This window comes from Neolamprologus multifasciatus, chromosome 17 (genome assembly GCF_963576455.1).
Source record: "Neolamprologus multifasciatus chromosome 17, fNeoMul1.2, whole genome shotgun sequence".
NCBI classification, from domain to species: domain Eukaryota; kingdom Metazoa; phylum Chordata; class Actinopteri; order Cichliformes; family Cichlidae; genus Neolamprologus; species Neolamprologus multifasciatus.
This window is the reverse complement of record NC_140455.1, coordinates 34,269,030-34,289,848: the sequence shown is the minus strand read 5'-3', so window position 1 is coordinate 34,289,848 and position 20,819 is coordinate 34,269,030. Positions and strand designations below refer to the sequence as shown.

Sequence of the window (20,819 nt, the reverse complement as noted above, 5' to 3'; positions counted from 1 at the left end):
CATTCAGGAATGCAAACATTTAGTTTGATTTTGGCTTTTTGACTCAAATTATCAAAAAAGAAACTGCTATTTGTCTGCGTAACACAAATCTGGATACAGGGCACAGAAGTCCCGCCCACCTTTTGTGCAGCCAATTGGAAGAAAGGCGGCCTGAAGCGAGAGTAGACTTAAAGTAAGAGGGGATTGAAGTGCTGCATTAGGGCCCAATATGAAATGGTTAAGAATTACTTTGAAGTGTGAGTCATGCAGGGCTACTCCAGTACAATTAAAAATGTGCATAACGATTCCTTTTAACCTGGTGCAAATAAAACACCGTTAAGCAGTGCAGAACCAACATCATTTCCATAATCTGCCCTCAGCATCCAAACCTTCCTTATAAAATAATGTATCATGTGTAAAGCTCATAGTGATGTTTTTGTAGCTTTTCTTTTTCCCCTACAGATTTTATGGTTTCATTCAAAGTCTGCAAAGAACAGAAGGTCAGCACGATTAAAAGTGACATCTCTTGGCATGGCATTTAGCTAATCCCCTGTCTGTGTTACACATAAATGGTCTAGTTACAAGCTTTCGTAATGGCTGAAGAGACCCTGTGATGTGGCAACCCAGGATGAAGATTTATATATAGAAGTCAGCAATCCAATTTTAGGTGCAGAACAGGCATGTTGACAGTATTATTAATATGCTATCTGATATAGAGAGCCTCTGTGGAACAGAAAAAAACAGATTGTACTCTATCCTTCCTCGTCCGACACACATAGCGTACTGTGCCAAGCTGTGCTGTATCACACACTTGTGGCCCCACTTCCAGTGCAGTGTTATGGACTGCAGCATCTCTATTTCTGGTGTTTTGAAGGTTATGGACTAGGGCTGGGCGATATATCGAGTTTTTAAAAAATATCGATATATTTTCATACGAGATATAAGATGTGACAATATCCTTTATATCGATATAGTCTGTTACGTTATAATTATACTTGTGTGGAGCCACAAGTTTGCCTCTCTTTCGTCCACTTTTGTCTCTGCGCAACGTTACTCGGCCTCACCTCTCCTTCACTGAACACAACTCCCCCTCCTCCCCCATAGCTTCACCTGCAGGCAGCGACAAGACGGACACGGCAAATCTCTGTTAGCGAGTTGTGGGGCTGGACGGCGTCAACGCGCTAGCGAGCTAACCGCGCTAGCGAGCTAACCGCGCTAGCGAGCTAACCGCGCTAGCGAGCTAACGACATTCAGCCCACAGGGGCTGCACGGCCTAAAATCCTGTCATTTTCTCAAAAGTTGACAGCGCGCCTTATGTATGAATCCTGGTTGTGCTTACTGACCGCGAACCTATTTTAGGTGGTACACGGCACTCAGCAATCTGTCAAAAAATGTTTTAGTACGACTTTGGTAAGCTACGGAGCTGCAGCGCTTGATGGATTGTCGGAGCATTACGGCTACCGTAGTCTGGAGCCTCGCGGAGTGATACGTACTGTGCTTCAACGTAATATTACCGTATTGTGTGTGTATAAGGGCCAGAAAGAGGATTTCAAACTCAAGGCTGTTAGTCACGCAGTAGAAGTTGGGAACAGAGCAGCTGGGAAATCTTTGTTATTATGCTCAGCGTGTGTTAGTTTACATTTTGACTGCACAATTATGAGCTTTTTGTTATGCACAAAAACATTGTTTTCTTTTATTTATGGAGCATGATTATTTAATAAATGCTGATAATTTATTTTTGAGTAATTTCTTCATGTAAATCTATGCTGTATGTAAATAAAAATGCCTGTGTGACATCTGGGACACAGTGTGACTAAGAACTCTTTTTGTTCTTAACTTATGGCTTTAAAAAAATATTGAGATATATATCTTATATTGCCACCCAGCTAAAAAATATCGAGATATGAATTTTGGGTCATATCGCCCAGCCCTATCATGGACAATGTGGAAGGAAACTACAGCGAGGGAATACATGCACGGGAAGGAGTGGAGCATGGGAGAAAGAAATTGGGGGTGGGGTGCAGGGAGTGGTTGTACGGTGGGGTTGCAAAGTGTACAAGGTGAGTAGAAAATGAGTGGCAGCGTACGAGTGGGCATTAGTGGTAAAAAGCAGTGAAAACCACCCAAGTCATCTTATTAAGAAAGAGATCCTGTGGTTGGTTTAGTTATTATGTTACTTGACTTGAAGGTCCTTCAGCAGTTTCATCGGACTGCTCATCAGTGTTGTGGAAATAATGCAGATATTGTGGTAGAAACCAAAGCAGGCCTAATGTTGCAGACACTGCTCCAGGTGATCACAGATGCCGCTTCAAGTCCTCATGTTTCCAGCTTATTTACCACTTGTGGCTCCTCCTCACCAAAGTTAATGCAGGTTGTTTTCAGAGTATTGTCATTATGAATTCCTTTTCTGTACAGAGTGACTTTGCTTATGTTACACTAAACTCAAAGCTAAACTGCTGCTTGTATCATACCCGCTGCTGCTGCTAGTCTTTTAATGTAATAGGTTTAAAGTTGGCTGCAGATGTTATGGCACAGGGCAACCATTAAGCAGCTTAAGCCCATTGCAACCTTTGGCCTGTGTTTTGCTTACTGTTATGTACACAGAGGCACGTTTTCATACATATTTGAATGCTGTGCCGATGGGAGGAGAGACACAGCCACTGTTGGATGTATGAAAGGAGTCATTTTGCATTTTGTGAAGTAAGAGATAAAATGATGGTTTGTTTTTCTTCTTTAATGCACCACTGCAGAGGATTTTCAAAAGGAAGACTTCAAAGAGAGCCAAATTTTCCCAAACTGCTCTGAGTAAACTAGAAATGCAGAAGAAGAATCTGAGGCAGACGCATTACACTGGATGTATGTCCTCTCAGAGGCAGCACCCCAGGTTGAAGCCAGCGCTGTAGCTGCAGGAGGTTCTGCCAATGAATGTTTTATTAGTGTTAATGGGATGTAATAAAGGACTAGAGTGAGCTATGAGGCTGGGTGATGAGAACAAGAAAGTGGCAGCTACAGTCTTGTAATCTGAATCCTCTCCTCTGGTGTGCGATGTTCTGAGAAAAGTGGGTGATTGGGGAGTTGCGCTGCTTTTATTGCTTTCTTTACTTTCAGCACTTTGCTACTTCAAGAACATGTTGCACCCGTTTCAGGTGATGTTTCTCGTTTTTAACTGAGACACCAATTTGTGTGCTTTTGAGGGTGTTTACAATGGAAGTGGTGCTACAGCAGGGCATGATTGTCCTCGAAGAGCCTTTGCTGATAATCAGAAATATTTCTCTTTAAGGTGGACTCGATCTGTCCTTTTGATATTCGAGCATCTAATGGGTAAGTGGGTACTGATTGACGGGTGCACGTGCACACATTTCTGGTCTTCTCTTCTCCAATATTCATGTGCTCCTTTATTCAGGGGCAATAGAGTGTGAGACAGTGCTGATTTTGCACCCCAGGCTTTGAAAGTCCCGTTACCTGAAACCAATTGAAGCCATCACATGATTGACAAGGAGGAAGTGAGGTGAAGATTATAGGCTATAAACAGGAGGGATAAAATGAGAAATTCACGACTCAGCAGACGCAGTTTTTTCAGGGAAAAGTATCTTTAAGCACAGCAATTTATTTATTTTTTTATTGAATTGAATTCTTTTACTGAAAATGGCATTGCACATAAATTCAAATCTTGCTTCTTATGTGCCTTTTTGTGACCCTGAGCATGTGAGAGTATGAATCTCATCATTTAAGAAAAATTAAATGTTACTGATATAGCATCTGTTATATTTTAAAGTAAAGCACATACAATATATCAGATGACCCTCTGGCGACAAACTTGGCGACAGTGGGAAGGAAAAGGTGCCTTTTAACAGGAAGAAACCTCTGGCAGTACCAGGGTCGGGGATCAGGATGAGCCATTAAAGATAACATAATAAGTTCCACATTGTGTCTTTTGTCCTGTCTTCCTCCCCGCACCCCCAACTAGATGGCAACTCCTCCCTAACCCTGGTTCTGCTGGAGGTTTCTTCCTGTTTAAAGGGAGTTCTTGATCTCCACTTTCACCAAGTTTGTTCATAGAGGGTCTTTTCTCTTTTACAGTAGAGTCTTTACCTTACAATATAAAGGTGTGATTAGGGCTGGGCGATATATCGAGTTTTAAAAAAAAAAAATCGATATATTTTCATATGAGATATAAGATGTGACAATATCCTTTATATTGATATAGTGTATGTTACGTTATAACTATACTTGTGGAGCCACAAGTTTGCCTCTCTTTCGTCCACTTTTGTCTCTACGCAACGTTACTCGGCCTCGCCTCTCCTTCACTGAACACAACTCCCCCTCCTCCCTTCACCTGCAGGCAGCCACAAGATGGACACGGCAAATCTCCGTTAGTGAGTTGTGGGGCTGGACGGCGTCAACGTGTTAGCGAGCTAACCGCGCTAACGAGCTAACCACGCTAACGACACGGCCTAAAATCCTTTCATTTTCTCAAAAGTTGACAGCGCACCTTATGTATGAATTCTGGTTGTGCTTACTGACCGCGAACCGATTTTAGGTGGTACACGGCGCTCAGCAATCTGTCAAAAAATGTTTTAGTACGACTTTGGTAAGCTACGGAGCTGCAGCGCTTGATGGATTATCGGAGCATCACGGCTACCGTAGTCTGGAGCTTCGCGGAGTGATACGTACTGTGCTTCAACGTAATATTACCGTATTGTGTGTGTATAAGGACCATAAATGGCACCTGTTAAGAGACGTGGTTACAAAGAGGATTTCAAACTCAAGGCTGTCAGTCACGCAGTAGAAGTTGGGAACAGAGCAGCTGGGAAATCTTTGTTATTATGCTCAGCGTCTGTTAGTTTACATTTTGACAGCACAATTATGAGCTTTTTGTTATGCACAAAAACAACATTGTTTTCTTTTATTTATGGAGCATGATTATTTAATAAATGCTGATAATTTATTTTTGAGTAATTTCTTCATGTAAATCTATGCTGTATGTAAATAAAAATGCCTGTGTGACATCTGGGACACAGTGTGACTAAGAACTCTCTTTTTGTTCTTAACTTATGGCTTTAAAGAAATATCGAGATATATATCTTATATCGCCACCCAGCTAAAAAATATCGAGATATGAATTTTGGATCATATTGCCCAGCCCTAGGTGTGATATAAGTAAAATTGACTTGAATTAGATTGAATTAAATTTGCTGACCTCCAGTGTTTGTGTTGTTTTGTTTTCTCCAGAGGAGGAACTGAGGAAGCTGCGGGATGAGACCAGCGTGGACTCCCTGCGGCAGGAGCTCGAGAGGGAGCGAAGCAAAAGGATAGACCTGGAGCAGAAGATGAGCGATTTGCTCAAAACCAGGTGAGACGAGAAGACGGGACTGCAGAGTGAAGCACATGACGGGAAATAAGAGGAGAAATGTATGAAAAGGGAAGTAATACTTATGAAATGAAAGGAAAGGGTGACGCTGCACTTTGTAACAGTTCAGCTCAGCAGAGTTTACTACGGGGCAAGTTGGATGACGAGGGTGTCAGTGCCGCTGCTGCCCAAGATTTCTGTTATAAATAGAAGCATCAACAGCTTGGTAGGCAGGAAATTCCACAAGGGTGTGTGTGTTTGTGTGTTATTAGGGAGATGGAAAAAGGGAGAGGGAGGGAAAAAAACGAAAGCAGTCACGCGCTTGTCTGAATCTCCTCGCTGTGACACAGATGCTATCCTGGTGACAGGAAAAACCCACGCCTCTTGGCATCTACTGGGATACCCTTTACACTTGCGGGTGTGCATGTCTCTCTCTCATGTACTGTGTGTGTGGAAATGTTAGCTTGAATGCCCATGGGAAATTCTGCTGGTAGTCTTCAAGTGATTGCCAGCGCTGAAACGTGGCCTCAAGACTATCGAAAGCAGTTTAGGAATTTGTAAGAGGTGAAGTTGATGTACTGTGACCTGCAAGTTTTCCACAGTTAATACTTTGTCAGCAATATCCAGAATGAGCATAACAGACAGCAAACATTTCTTCTTCACTGGTATATGATTGGAACAAACAGTAAAACAAAGCATTAACACATTCTGGAGACGCCTTCTCTTTAGGGAGAAGATCAATTCAGTTACGCTAGAACTTCCTGTCCATTACAAAGAAATACGACTGCAATTAAAGCCTTATAGATAAAAGAGCAACAAGTTTGCCAGTGCCAGTTTGCTCTAAATGTTGTTTCATCCATTTGTAACTACCACTGCAGTGCCTGTTCAGGAGGTTTTATGGAATAAGAATGGCTGTAGGGATGCACTTATTGAATGTGTGTTTGTAGCTGTGCAGAATGGGTGATTTGTGGGTAGGCCCTCCCTAAAGGACCGATGAGTGATTTCAGATTTGTCATTGAGATTTATTTAAGTCCGACTGATGCAGATGCCTTCAGTTTTTGCAGGATATGGATAGCTGAATTAATGTGTCTGAAGTTAAAGGAGGATGTTTGCTGTACCTTATCACCCTTTTCCATTTTTGTTGGCACTGATCCTTTTGTCAAACTCATTGTGTGAGATTTTAACAGTAACCTTCTAGTCTGGCTCTGTGTATGTCTCTTTGCCTTTTGTGGCGATCCATTCAGTGCAGCAGCTTTCAACATGCTGGCTCATGTACTTCTTAAAGTGTGAGATTGCAGTTCTGACAATACAGAAGTGAGACTGACACATGACAGATCTTTCCCTTAGTTTTTTCGTGACTATGTGTGTGTCTGTCCCTTCCCTTCAGGCTAGAGGACTCTCCACCACAACCTCCCAGAAAACAGCAGTCGCCCTCAAACAACAGAACAGGTAAGACTCCAAGTGGACGAGAAATGGGGGGTGAAGGTGGGCGAGTTGGAGTCTAAGGGAGAGGAAATGAGTCCTTGACGTCTTCTGAGTGTGGGAGTAAATCAAGAGGAGAGTTTGCGCGTGTGTGTGTGCACGTGTGCAGGGGAGGTGAGAGTGTAGGATGCGTGCAACGGAGCGCTCGATGGGAACAGAGTGGGTCGGAAGGGTTTGTGGGTTACTCTAGGACACGAGGCAGTATGTAGTGTGCGTGACAAACACACAGACACGTGCACGCAAACAGAGGGGTTTCCTGTGTGCGCTGAGTGCTGTCAAGAGCAAGTAAGCAACAAACCACATTAATGCATCGAGGCTGGTTCCTATCATTAGTCCAGATCGTCGCTGTTAAGAATGAGTCAGTTTTCAAAATATTTGCGCGAAGGACAAATGAGACAAGCTCATTAGTGCAATAACGGTCAGATTCTGATATGTGCTTTCTTTTGGTTTCAGGCTGAACAGTTACTCTCATAGGTTGACTTTTCAGTGAGTGTTTGTGAGATATTAGTGAAAGGGAGGGTGAGAGAGTGAGGCTAATTTTGGAAAATGGGTTATGATTGTAGATCACTTCATCTAGGGCAGACATAAGAATATGTTAGGCCGGCTTATGCAGATCCAGGTTTGGTAAAGTGAGGCGGTCAGTTAGTGGCAGCCTGTGAGGTCTGCAGCACATCTCCTTCATCCACAGTTTACTGCGGTTCAGCCTGGAGTTGTGACGGCAGACGAGCTCTGTTCACAGAGATTTTTAGCTCGTTTTTCAGCTTTAAATAAATTAGATTTGTGTTAAATTGAATCTTCCTTGCTGTAGTTTGACATCAACATCTACATATTAGGGCTGCCACGATTAGTCGACTAGTCACGATTACGTCGACTATCAAAATAGTCGACGACTAATTTAATAGTCGACGCGTCGTTTGAAGCTTTGTGAGATCACAAAAGACGCAGGAATAAGTAGTAGGATTTAAGAGTGTAATAACGGACTGAAACAGAAGATGGCAGCACTGCATGTACAAGGATGCCAGCTGCCGTTAAACCCCGAAGAAGAAGAAACTGTGTCCCAGAATTCATAGCGCAGCCCTGCTCAGTTTCCAACAATGGCGGCAGCTAGTTAGTTTTAATATTACTCTTATTATTCTTTCTGGGTCACAAAATAAACGTTTAACATATTTTCAGGCGAGAATGTAGCTGTGTAAACCTCAAATATCTGCTCACTTTATCAAGACACCACATATTTTCAAAAGCGCTCCGACGTTTTCGGAGACGTCTGTTACCCACTAGCTCGTTAGCTAGGTGGGGTTACAGGCTCACTAGAGCCGTGAGAACACCGGACTCCCGGCAAATCATTTTCAAACCCACCACCGTCTTTCGCTACTCAGGTTAAACATATATAAGTCACTTAGATAACTTAAAAATGTTATTGTTTGGCTTTTTTCAGTATTTTATTTGTTCCTGAGTGAATCGGTTTGGCTGAGATTAAAGTTATAGTTTTTACACAGCTGAATAAACATCAAGCAGACAGCTGATTATCAGAAGTGTGAGATGCTCGAGAATATACTCCGTGTCCTGTTATATTTTAGATAGCAAGGAGTTTATTAAACTTCACCGGAACAATCTGCAAATTTCATTAAAATTTAATAAACTATCATCTTGTCTTTATTTTTAGTTAGCACATACCTTAAACACTTAAAGCTGTAAGCTAATGATAGTTATATAAGAGCAGATGCTGCTGGTGCAATAATCGGTGACTAGTCGACTATCAAAATAATCGTTTGTGGCAGCCCTACTACATATATAACAAACAGGTCCAGAGCGTGATCGTGCACCCACGCAAACCATCGCCATCATTTGAAACTTTTAAAGTTGTGTGTTTGCAGAGTCAACCTCCTGCTGCAGCAGTTACAGCACCCTAAACTTTGTAACAGATTTCAGTGGTGATGTGGCTGTGATGTCACTAAAGGTCAAACTATAAAGAGCAAAAAAAGGAAAGAAAAAAAAAACCCCACATTACCACCATGAAGTGAAAGCGTTCCTATGTTACCCTCAGTCACATGTTAGTTTAAATGAGCTGGCACTCAGCTACCAAAGCCCTGCCGTAGATAACGTGAAAGTGAGAAATCGCGTCTGTTTGGGCCCTGGCAGTGGTGGCTTTGAAAACTGTAAATGTAACTGCTTCTAGCTGAATCGTATCATCTACAGCAGAAAAAATAAACACTTTTTAAAACTGTATTCATTCTCATATGGCAATAAATGTCTGAGCAGTCAGGCTGTTAGTCACCTGTGGGTACTACCACAACAAATTAGTGTTCACTTGAAACACCACAGCAGATTAGAGCTCTAGTTTTTGCTCAGGGACACTTCAGCATTAGCAGTTGACTGTTGTCCTTGTTTTGACTGGCAAGTATGCAGTTTATGAGGATATCAGGCCCACCAGGCTGTTTTACTGCATGCAGAGAATACCAAGGTTATAAAATCCAGGCAGTTATTTACAGTAAGTCAGCTTATCGTGTAGAAAACACGGATTCATTACGCAAACTGCAAAGTATTTTTTTTATATATATATTTATTCAGCAAATTTAGCTTTTATGTAACAGCTCAGGCTGCAAAGCTCTGTTGGTTCAGCTCACACCTTTCCCTACAGCCATGTCCACCTGCCTGTGGTGATCCTGACTGTGTCATTTCTGTGGCTTAACCTGTAACAAGACATGCAGAAAAAGCAGACATCATGGCCCAAAGCTTTCCCAATCACGTGCTTGGAAACACAGAAGCAGGCCTGGCGTGAGTCCTTGAATTTGCTCAGCTACCATTGGATAATCACTGTCGGAGACCAGGCTTAAGTGGTCCAGTCTGGGCCCCATGACAGGGCAGGAGATAGGGTTGGAGTAAGAGTTATTGATAACATAAGCCCATCACATATCAGTGATTTTCTTTTAACAATGCATTAACAATTTCTTTAGCAGAGAAACAGCAGAAGGAAGTGTGGAGTTCACGGCTGCAGAAGTGGCTGTACGAGCGCTTCGGGGTTTACATGGAAGACTTCCGCTTCCAGCCGGAGGAAAGCACAGTGGAGGCTGAGGAACCGCTAAGTGCTAAAAGGTGGGTGAGATGTGGTCCCGAGCAGAACATAACTCCTCGGGTTGTTGAAGAAGATGTGGAATCGGAGCGCCCAGTGAGCATAAAAGCTTCGGTCTCGGTGGACGAGACTGAAGCTTGTACCCTCACCCTGTAGCTGTCTCTGGTTTGATTTTGCACAGAGGAAGTGGGGTTTTTTCTCATCGTACTTATTTTCTCTCCTCCTCTGTACAGAACAGTGAGTCATTACAGACGGATGAAGGCCAAAGTGTTAACACTTCCCCTCTCACATAAAGCAGCATTTATTTTTTTGAGTGTATGTCAGCATCTACGCGTAATCTGACCTTCACTTTCTTTTGTTTTCCATCCAGGTTGACAGAAAACATGAGGCGACTCAGTGAGTATAAGCTTTTACTTCGCATCCTCTACATAATAATGATAATAATAACAGTAATGATATCACTAACACACATTCATGCAATACTCTAGTTCTGTGTATTGTAGATCTAATTTTTTTTCCCCCTTTTGAACATTTCAACATGTAGTTAAATATAAATGTCCTGGAAAATTTCACAGTAAAAGCCTGATTCACAAAGATAAACACATTGCTGCTCTGTCTTTAGCTTTACACTCTCAGTGAATCCCTGTCTTTGCTGTTTCAGAGCGAGGAGCCAGACCTGTAACCAACTTCTTAAGGAACCTCTCCGCCTTATCTAATTGGCACTCCGTGTACACCTCAGCTATTGCCTTCATTGTGAGTCTTACACTTCAGACATGTGAATTAATGTTTTCACTTTGTCTAATAATCGCGCTTCGATATTCTCTAAAAGAAAACTTGAGGTTAGTTGTGATACAGGATTACCTGCCATAAACTGCTGATGCATTAACAGCTGTGCTGCTTCTGTCATCTGCCGTCTCTGTCACTTTGACACATTGCACTACATTTTCATTTACATTTTATTTGACGACAGTTGCGACTTTTTCCTCTTTTCTCTAAATCTAATCCACGGTGAGACTTCATAGAGGATGCAGGGCAATTGTGATGAGAGAGAGGAAATTGATGACGTTAAATTAAGTCTCTAAAATCAACCAGACTGGAAAAAGAGTCCGATGATCATTTTGGACAGCGGGTACGACCCTTTTAATAGAAAAGAGTCGTATCTGTAGTTTTACTCTGACCTAATTGTCTTACAGCTCGTGGCCGGGAGATTAAATGAATATTAAAGTCATGTCTGCTTCACTGTGATGAGTTGCAGTGATTCTGCCAGCGACTGCAGGCCTAATCAGATCTTCATTAATGTCCAGTCAGTGGTTATGCTAAATCATCCTCAACCCACTGATTATGGCCCTACACCATCTCAGTATCCAGACGTGTTGACAGGTGACTCAGCGTCTTCCACTGCTGATATATCACCCAAGTATATGCGCTTCAGGCTTACAATGAGCCCCCCCGATTTCTCTTTATGTCCATCTCATAATTCATTGCTGTTATTGACTGAAAGAATGTGTCCTCGCTGCTATAAAGTGATGAATTTAATGCATATCGGTTGTTTATTAAAGAACAACAAACCACATTAACCTGTGTATTGTCCTTTTTTTCCCCATTTTGAATCCAGATTTACATGAATGCTGCTTGGCATGGCTGGGCCATTCCCATGTTCCTCTTCCTGGCTATCCTACGCTTGTCCTTAAATTACCTCATTGCCAGGTAAAAACTGTCATTTATTTATAAAAGCAGGATCATTTTTGCCTCAGCTGTTGCTTCACGGTTGAGCTCGATTGTTTGTAAAAGGCTACAGTCCGATTTTCAGCTTTTAGCGTGATTAATTGTGCAAAAAACCCACATTAACATCAACTACTGAGGCCACAGCTGTGCTGGTAGTAAACAGATGCACACCGCGGCCCTGTAGTCACACAGCAAATGTTTGTTAAAACCGCCAGATTTTAAAAACATGCACACATTTGTGCATATTTGGGGTTGTTGTAATTGTTGCTACAAAAGAGCAGTACACGATAACAGACAGGGTCAGAGCTGATTTCAAGCAGAGCTCCCAAGGCTGGAAAAGTCGGTCCTTTAAAGTTGTTTTGCATTGAAGGAATAGTTGCCTTATAACATGTGCATTATTTATACCTTCTATTTTTCAGAGGTTGGAGGATCCAGTGGAGCATTGTGCCTGAGGTCTCTGAACCCATGGTAAGATGCCTTCCTGTTGTTGTTGTGCAAATCAGAAGGAAATGTATCCATGACTGGAGATCAACGTGCGGCTTTTGTGTGTGTGTGTGTTGTTAAAGGAGCCTCCAAAGGAAGACTTGACTGTGTCTGAAAAGTTTCAGCTTGTACTTGACGTTGCACAAAAAGCACAGGTATAACGAGGTTCATCTAACGATCCAACCGCTGCTCGAAACAAGACAAACTCTTTAATGAGGTGCTTTTAAATCTCTTTCAGAACCTCTTTGGAAAGATGGCTGATGTTTTAGAGAAGATAAAGAAGTGAGTGGTTTTGTTTCAGCCTGACAATCAAGTGTGCAAGAAATGCACAGAACTTGTATACTGATGTGTATTCTGTCCTCCTCCTGCTGTCTGTGTTTCAGTCTGTTCATGTGGGTGCAGCCAGAGAGCACCCAGAAACTTTACGTCTGCCTGTGGGTGACTTTCGTCACCTCCTGCGTCCTGCCGTACAAACTGCTGGGCTTCATGATTGGTGAGTGATGTTCAAAAAGCATCTTTTTCATCGTGACAGTACATGAACTCAGTCACAAACAGATGCAGAACCTGTGGAGCCGTCCTCCCTCAGCCTGTGTGGGGAAGCTGCAGGCTATTGGCATCTTATACATAATTACTACTTTTATTTTGCAAAGCGTCTCCCAAACCACTATGCACTCAGACTTTCTTGAAAGGTGCTCGGAGCAAACTGTTGGCATAGAAGCTGCTGTCATTTAGCCAAATTTCCATCTAGCACTTGATTTCTCCATTTAAAAGGAGCAAATAACCAAAATCAATGTATGCTTAAAAGCTGCACTGGACATTTAAACAAAGTAAATATACTGACGTTGATTATTTCAGATCCCATCTAAGATTTCTTCAGTGACTCATTTCAATTGGAGAAAAAAAAAACAGACCACACATTCAGCGTGACTGATAGCTAACCGCATTTGGAGACAAAATTAGAGGCAAGGCTGAGATGGTTTGGACATGTGCAGAGAAGGAATATATTGGACAAAGGATGCTGAGGATGGAGCTGCCAGGCAGGGAGATGAGAGGATGACCTCAGAGGAGGTTCATGGGTGAAGGAGGACATGCAGAGGAGGACGGGGTGAGATGGAGGCAGATGATCTAATGGGAGCAGCTGAAAGAAGAAGACAGCTAGCTGAGCACATTGTTACATTGTGAACATGGAACGGAAAAATGTGACAGTGTGCAGAGGAAACCAGTCTGTGTTGGCACAAAGTGACATCGGCAGGCTGTATTGCACCCATCATGGGGAAGATCCCCACATAGTCTGTACATGCAGAGCCACTGCCTTCTGTAGTATGTGTGACTCTGGTTGTGGGTAATTGATACCAACGGGGAAAACGATAAGGAACCTGGGAACACACAGCAGCTGCATGACAGGCTCCAAATACAAAACTATTATAATAAAAACGTTCCCCCAAAGAGAGTCCAGTTTGTAAGTGGGTGTCGGCTGGTGGGTCAGTCATCGGAGCCCAGTTCATGTAGTGGAGAAGAAATCTGTGGTCATGTGTGCATCTGTGCCACGTCAGTCTCATCAGGAGCTCTTAGGCTGGTTTTCCATCGAGTTTAACTGGAAATTGGAACCTCTACTCATCACTGGAAGCTTTTCATTATTCTGCACTTTATTCTGTAAATCTGCTGTTTTACCATGAGGAGAAAATCTGACTGCTGAGCTGCAGAGGCTCTGGATAACCAACAATACACCAGAGTCACTTTGAGCTCCAACATATAACTGGCTCAGTGTCTGTATGTGCAAGAATGGGCAAAATGCTGAAACTAGTGATGTCATCAAGGTCACCTTTGGGCGGGGGCGCGTCACCTATTTGGGGCATCCCTTTGTCTGTCAGTGAGGCACATCTGAGGGGTTATTTTCACTAAACGGTGTTGCTTTGCATCATTTAACCGCTTTTATTTTATATTTTTTTTAAGAATTAATGTGTCTGTGATTACTCTTTGCAGGCGTGTACGCCGGCATCAAGTTCTTCATCATAGACTTCCTGTTTAAGAGCTGCCCGAAGCTCCGCGACAAGTATGACACGCCTTACATCGTGTGGAACAGCCTTCCCACCGACCCCCAGCTCAAAGAAAGGACAAACGCCACGGTGTCGAGACGGGTAAGGCAAACAGACCCCAACACCAACCCACACACATTTTCTACCAGCAACACTGCTTCCTGTCTCAGGTTTTTTTTAAATTAAAATCTTAAATAAGAAAATATTTCTTCCTTTAGCCCATCCTGATTTCAAACTTAAAGACCTGAGTTGTTAACAGGTTTATACCACAGAGGCTTTCAGTTGCATTGCAAAACTTCTTGCAAGCTAGAATTTGAGTGAATTCACATTATTTGCAGATTAATATATAAGCAATCATCTCAAACACACACACAAGAAGAAAGGCACATATACCACCTCCATTTGGGTGTTGGGGTACTCAGAGGGATCATCCATCAGCAGCAGGTCGGGTCCAGTCTTTCATGTTGTCAGCAGTCCACCCACTATAGCCCACCTCCCACTGACTCCCTTTGTGGTGGATAAAAATAGATCAATAAAGTATCAAAACTATGGCGCTGGCAGCCTTAGCCCAATTTCCCTCGGGATGAATAAAGTATGAACAATCAATCAATCAAAATATCAGCCCTCCTGTCAATAATGCAATACAATTGAGCCCGTGATTGTTCTGTGTGGGACCACAAAGTTCCTCTTACATGAATGTCTGAGTGTGTGTTTGCCGTGGCCGCAGTCACAGGTCTGCTCTGTCGTTTCTCTCTCTCAGCTCTCTGGCACTGAGAAGGTAGGGCCTCTGGTGTGTCTACTCTACTGTGCTTGTGTGTGCTGCCAGTTCACCACAATGCGTGTGTGTGTGTGAGTGATGTGTGACACACCTAGTGAGTGGCTGTCAGTAATTCGTGAATGCAGTGGATCAAAATGTCAACAAAACGGTCTGCGATTTTCCTTTTTGCTCTTTGACACTGCGGTGTTTTTATTCTCTTTTGTTTGAATGATCTTTAAGAGCCTGCAGCCCCGTGACATTTTGGATCCACGAACATAGATGCTTGTGAGAATTGGCAGTGTGTTTACTGAGTAGGCACGTAGAGAAGATTTGACGAGTGTAGTTTCATGTTAGCGCATTAATATCGTCCTGTTCCCCTTAAATACACCATAACTGCTGTTAGATCGTTAGATTAAAACTCTTATGTAAAGAGGCCTGCATAAATATGAAGCGAACAGTTGATCTTACCATCGAGGTGGTGGCCACAGGCTGCTGCTCTCTCCTTCTCCCTCTGACTGATTTTTCTCTATTTTTACTTTTTCCTCATTGTTCTTGTCACTGCTGTTAGCAGGAGATGGATCTGCAGAACAGGCTGTCCGTCTCCTTCAGGGTGATGCATCCACGTGTCACAAGAAGCTTTGCTGTCTCCCAGCATAGGAGTGTGGAGGAGGTACTAGGAGCTGGGCCCATTGCAAGAGTAAAGCTGGACAGGGCCATAGATGGGCATCAACCCAGCAGCAGCACCAGTATCTGTTCCTCTGTGTGTGGAGGAACAGGAGGAGTACTGCCAGAGCTCTACAGAATGACCTCTGCAAGCTAATCATGTGATAGAATCAGACTGCAAGAGGGTGTCATAAAGTCCTGGTGTCCGTGCAGCTCATGCATTTGCTCGTTGGCTTTTGGGTTTTTTTTGTTTTCTTTTTTTAAGCTTCAGGACCGTGAGGACTTCATGCCACCTCTTGGAGTCTGATTCTGTTAGTTTGATCAGAAACATGCACAGGAAGCGTGCTGCAGGTCATTCTGCAGAGCTTTGGTACAGAAAAGCAGATGTGCTGCTAAACTCATATAATGCCCGCCTCCTGGTTTCTCCCCCTTTTTCCCGTTGGCACTCGTGGATATGATGCGTCGTCCTTGAGGAGGTGGACTAGCTCTATAACCCGATTGGGCTGCAGGTGCAATATCTGCTACCAGCAGTGATGAGGACTCCATCAAAAAGTAGAAGTGGAGTAAAATCAATCAAGAGGCGTGATGGCCCGTTTATGCTCGCCAGTTTTTCCCCACATGACAAAAGTGGAGTCTTTTTGTGCCACCACAGGTTTAAGAAACAATTGTGTAACTCTTTCAGTTTTAATGACATGTCAACACAGAAGCTCAGAGATTATATATGAGGAGATGTTGAAACAGTTTGAGAAGATCAGACTTTCTGGAAAAATTTTTAGACTTGTGCTCCTGTACTGTACCAGCGCTGATGTGGAGGCTTTTCCTGATCATTCAGGAGAGTACTGCAGCGTATAGTCACACCCTCAGTGCTGGTATAAATGCTACCAAGCTGTGATGACCTTGCTGTTTGGTTGCAAATTGTGTGGTGAGCGTAAATGGGTGATAAGGAGCGAGCCGGTGTGGCCACCTCCTGCAAAATGACTCCTTTTTGTGGTGTTGCCTCTTCAGTGCACCTGCAGCTGCTTTCATTTGCACCGACGCAGCTGAACTGGTAATGGAGTCACAATGGTTTATGCTTGCTAACTGGAGAGATCAGTAACCCTGAAGTTTATCTGACTTTGTCTTGTGATAACTAACGCTGGTGTAAGTGAAACTGTAAAACTGCAGTGGACACGAATGTTTTTGGTAAACGCGCGTTGTAGGTAATTTATGGATGCTGACTTGAATGATGGCCTCACTCTTTGCTTTGCACGTCACACCTGAGCCTGCTGTGAAGAAAGCGCACATGATGCAACCTCAAAAGTTGGGGAGCTGTTTGAAGTTTGGCCACTTGTCGCTAAAGCTGTGGGATACTGTAGTTCACACAGATTTATAAAGCCTCATCCGCTGAGTTTAATGTGACTCTTTCTTTCTGTCCTTTTATGTTCTCACTTTTTTCCCCTCTTTTTTTTTCTTCCCTCCATCCTCCTTCCCCTCTTCCCTCCGACTCTCTCCAGGTCCAGCCGGTGGTTTCTCGTGGAAGCCTCGCCAACGTCCCGTGTGGGGGGAGCAGAGAGGAGGAGAGCGGTCGCTCTCACAGCACCAAGAAGGGAGCTTTCCACGAGATTTTCAACCTGCCAGAGTCAGAGCGCCCTCTGCCGGGTAAGAGCAAGTACTACAGTTTTTTATTTATTTATTTTTTTCCTTTGGCACCCATTTTTATTTCTGTACATCCAACTTAGAAATGTCTAAAAGCTGGAATCATGTGTTTTCTGTGAATAACGCTCCTTCATCATCTTGTATGCTGTTTGTTCACAGTCTGTGAAAATGGCTGGAGATGTTGCCTGATAAACCGAGACAGGAAGATGCCCACAGACTACATCAGGAACGGGATGCTTTACGTCACGGAGAAGTAAGTGGAACATCTTTGTCTCAGGGGAGAGCTTTATCGCATCAAATCTCTGAGCGCAGGAGAGAAGCAGCATTTCCATTTACAGGTGGAGCAGACGAGAGGAACGGAGATTCATTAGTCCAGAGGAGACGTAGGTCGTGTCCAAATTCATGGGCTGCATCCTCCTGAGGCCGCATTTGTAGACCAATTACGTCACAGCGACGCGCCGAAGGCTGTCCAAATTCGTAGACTCCTCCGAATGCAGCCGACAAATGCGTCCTCCTTTTCCCCGAATTTGAAGATTGGGTCGGGTGTGTCCTTCATGGCCCACCATATCCCAGAATTCATAGCGCGGCCCAGCCAAACCCCAGTTTCCATCAATGGCGGCCGCTACTAAGTTTTAAAATTACTCTTACTAATCTTTCTGGGTCACAAAATAAACTTTTAACATATTTTCAGGCGAGAAAGTGGCTGTGTAAACATCAAATATCTGCTCGGTTTATCAAGATATCGCATATTTGCAAAAGTGCTTCGACGTTTTCGGAGCATCTGCTACCCACCAGCTCGATAGCAGCCGGGAGCTCGAGGGTCACTGAAGCCGCCGAGAATGGCACAACTCCCGGCACATCATTTTCAGATCACCGCGGACTTTTGCTGCTCGGGTTAAACGTGATATATAAGTCACTTAGACAAGCTAAAAATGTTATTGTTGGGCTTTTTTCAGTGTTTTATTTGTTCGTGAGTAAATCGGTTTGGCTGAGATTAAAGTTATTAGATTAGATAAAATAAAACTTTATTAATCCCCCGGGTGGTTTTCACACAGCTGACTAAACATCAAACAGAAAACCGATTAAACAGAAGTGTGAGATGGTCGAGAATTTACGCCAGTGTCCTGTTATATTTTAGATAGCAAGGAGCAGACGGCCGAGTTTATTAAACTCCACCGACACAGCGGTGACGCTAATCAGAAGGCTAGACCGTCCAATTTCCCCAGCCGTTTACTTCCGGCCTACCCGACCTTCTGAGGACCCGGCCCACGTAGACCGCGAAGGCTGGGTCCTCAGGAGGATGCAGCCCATGAATTTGGACACGACAGTAGTTTTAAGTTGCGCTGAGCCTCATCTCTCTTCCTCTCTGTGTAGCTCTGTGCAGCGCAGCCTTCCTCCTGAGAACACTCGACTCAAGACTTTATTAACGCTGTCACTTGGTGTTCGCTCGCTCGCTCTGTGGTATAGTATCGCTTCCTGTTCCTGCTCAAACACAGTGGTGTTTCTGAGTAGCTTATTTGCTTAGCAGTTTAATTAACAACTTTTAAATACATTCTTTTTTCACAGTATAATCTTCACGTGCTTCATCCGAAGCACACTTTCTGTGTACTCACTACCTAATTTATAGTATTCACTCACTGTCTCTGTACTGTTTCGCTAGCTTAGCTCGTAGCCGACCCGTTAGCACCATGGCTACCTCACCTGTCCCTTCTGCACTTTCTTGCTCATTGTGTCAGATGTTTAGTTACTCCTCGGCCTCCTTTAGCAGTAATGATATCTGTAACAAATGTAGCATATTTGCAGCTCTGGAGGCCAGGATTACTGAATTGGAGACTCGGCTTTGCACCCTGCTCTCACCCTTAGCTAGCCAGGCCCCTGTAGCTGGTGCAGCCGAAGATAGCGTAGGCCCCGCTAGCTGTTCCCCGGCAGACCCCAAGCAGCTGGGGAAAGGCTGGGTAACGGTGAGAAGGAAGCGTAGTCCTAAACAGAAGCCCCAGGTACACCACCAACCCGTTCATGTGTCTAACCGTTTTTCCCCACTCGGTGACACACCCGCCGGGGGTCAAACTCTGGTAATTGGTGACTCTGTTCTCAGACATGTGAAGCTAGAGACACCGGCAACCATAGTCAATTGTCTTCCAGGGGCCAGAGCAGGCGACATTGAAGGAAATTTAAAACTGCTGGCTAAGGGTAAACGTAAATTCAATAAAATCATAATTCACGTCGGCAGTAATGACACCCGGTTACGCCAATCGGAGGTCACTAAAATCAATATTGAATCGGTGTGTAACTTTGCCAAAACAATGTCGGACTCTGTAGTTTTCTCTGGTCCCCTCCCCAATCAGACCAGGAGTGACATGTTTAGCCGCATGTTCTCCTTAAATTGCTGGCTGTCTGAGTGGTGTCCCAGAAACGATGTGGGCTTCATAGATAATTGGCAAACCTTCTGGAGGAAACCTGGTCTTGTTAGGAGAGACGGCATCCATCCCACTTTGGATGGAGCAGCTCTCATTTCTAGAAATATGGACAAATTTATTAAACCCCTCAAAACATGACTATCCAGAGTTGGGACCAGGAAGCAGAGTTGCAGTCTTACACGCCTCTCTGCAGCTTCTCTCCTCCTGCTACCCCCCCAAAAACCCATCTCCATAGAGACTGTGTCTGCTTCCAAAAAGACAAAAAACAAACAACTTAAACAATCACAAAGAAAGAATAATACAGTATCCACATCTGAACCAAAGAGTAAAACAGTGAAATGTGGATTATTAAATATTAGGTCTCTCTCCTCCAAGTCTCTGTTAGTACATGACTTAATAATTGATCAACAAATTGATTTACTCTGCCTTACAGAAACCTGGTTGCAGCAGGATGATTATGTTAGTTTAAATGAATCAACACCCCCGAGTCATTCTAACTACCAGAAATCTCGAAGCACAGGTCGAGGGGGCGGTGTGGCAGCAATTTTTCACACCAGTCTATTAATTAATGATAGACCAAGACAGACTTTTAATTCATTTGAAAGCCTGATGCTTAGCATTGTCCACCCCAGCTGTGAAACTCAGAAACCAGTCTTACTTGTTATCATCTATCGTCCACCTGGGCCTTACACAGAGTTTCTGTCTGATTTCTCAGACTTTATATCTAATTTAGTTCTGAGCTCAGATAAAATAATTATTGTGGGTGATTTTAACATCCATGTAGATGCTAAAAATGACAGCCTCAACATGGCATTTAATCTGTTGTTAGACTCAATTGGTTTCTCTCAAAATGTAAAAGAACCCACCCACCACTTTAATCACACTCTAGATCTTGTTTTAACATATGGCATAGAAACTGAACATTTAACAGTGTTTCCTGAAAACCCTCTCCTGTCTGATCATTTCTTGATAACATTTACATTTACAATAATTGATTACGCAGCAGTGGAGAGTGGACTTTATCAAAGTAGATGTCTTTCTGAAAGCGCTGTAACTAAGTTTAAGAATATAATCCAGCCACTGTTATCATCGTCAATGCCCTGTACCAACACAGAGCAGAGCAGCTATCTGAACGCTACCCCAACAGAGGTCGATTATCTTGTTAATAATTTCACCTCCTCACTACGTACGACTCTGGATACTGTAGCTCCAGTGAAAACTA

The 20,819-nt window shown here is 43.4% G+C and overlaps 1 protein-coding gene across 9 annotated transcripts in view; it reads left to right on the top strand.

Moving 5' to 3' along the window:
* The window catches only part of gramd4a (GRAM domain containing 4a), a 68,820-nt gene that overhangs the window by 41,427 nt on the left and 6,574 nt on the right, over positions 1-20,819 (top strand). For 6 of the 9 annotated variants that reach the window (XM_085137741.1, XM_085137742.1, XM_085137738.1 and 3 more), the window contains 14 exons: positions 5,212-5,332; positions 6,717-6,778; positions 9,766-9,904; positions 10,252-10,277; positions 10,543-10,634; positions 11,497-11,588; positions 12,026-12,074; positions 12,173-12,244; positions 12,328-12,371; positions 12,473-12,582; positions 14,073-14,227; positions 14,886-14,903; positions 17,039-17,183; positions 17,340-17,433. In XM_085137741.1, coding sequence (XP_084993867.1) covers positions 5,212-5,332; positions 6,717-6,778; positions 9,766-9,904; positions 10,252-10,277; positions 10,543-10,634; positions 11,497-11,588; positions 12,026-12,074; positions 12,173-12,244; positions 12,328-12,371; positions 12,473-12,582; positions 14,073-14,227; positions 14,886-14,903; positions 17,039-17,183; positions 17,340-17,433 — 1,219 coding nt within the window. The remainder of the gene's footprint in view (positions 1-5,211; positions 5,333-6,716; positions 6,779-9,765; positions 9,905-10,251; positions 10,278-10,542; positions 10,635-11,496; positions 11,589-12,025; positions 12,075-12,172; positions 12,245-12,327; positions 12,372-12,472; positions 12,583-14,072; positions 14,228-14,885; positions 14,904-17,038; positions 17,184-17,339; positions 17,434-20,819) is intronic. The other 3 variants (XM_085137739.1, XM_085137743.1, XM_085137740.1) reach the window with 3 other exon arrangements.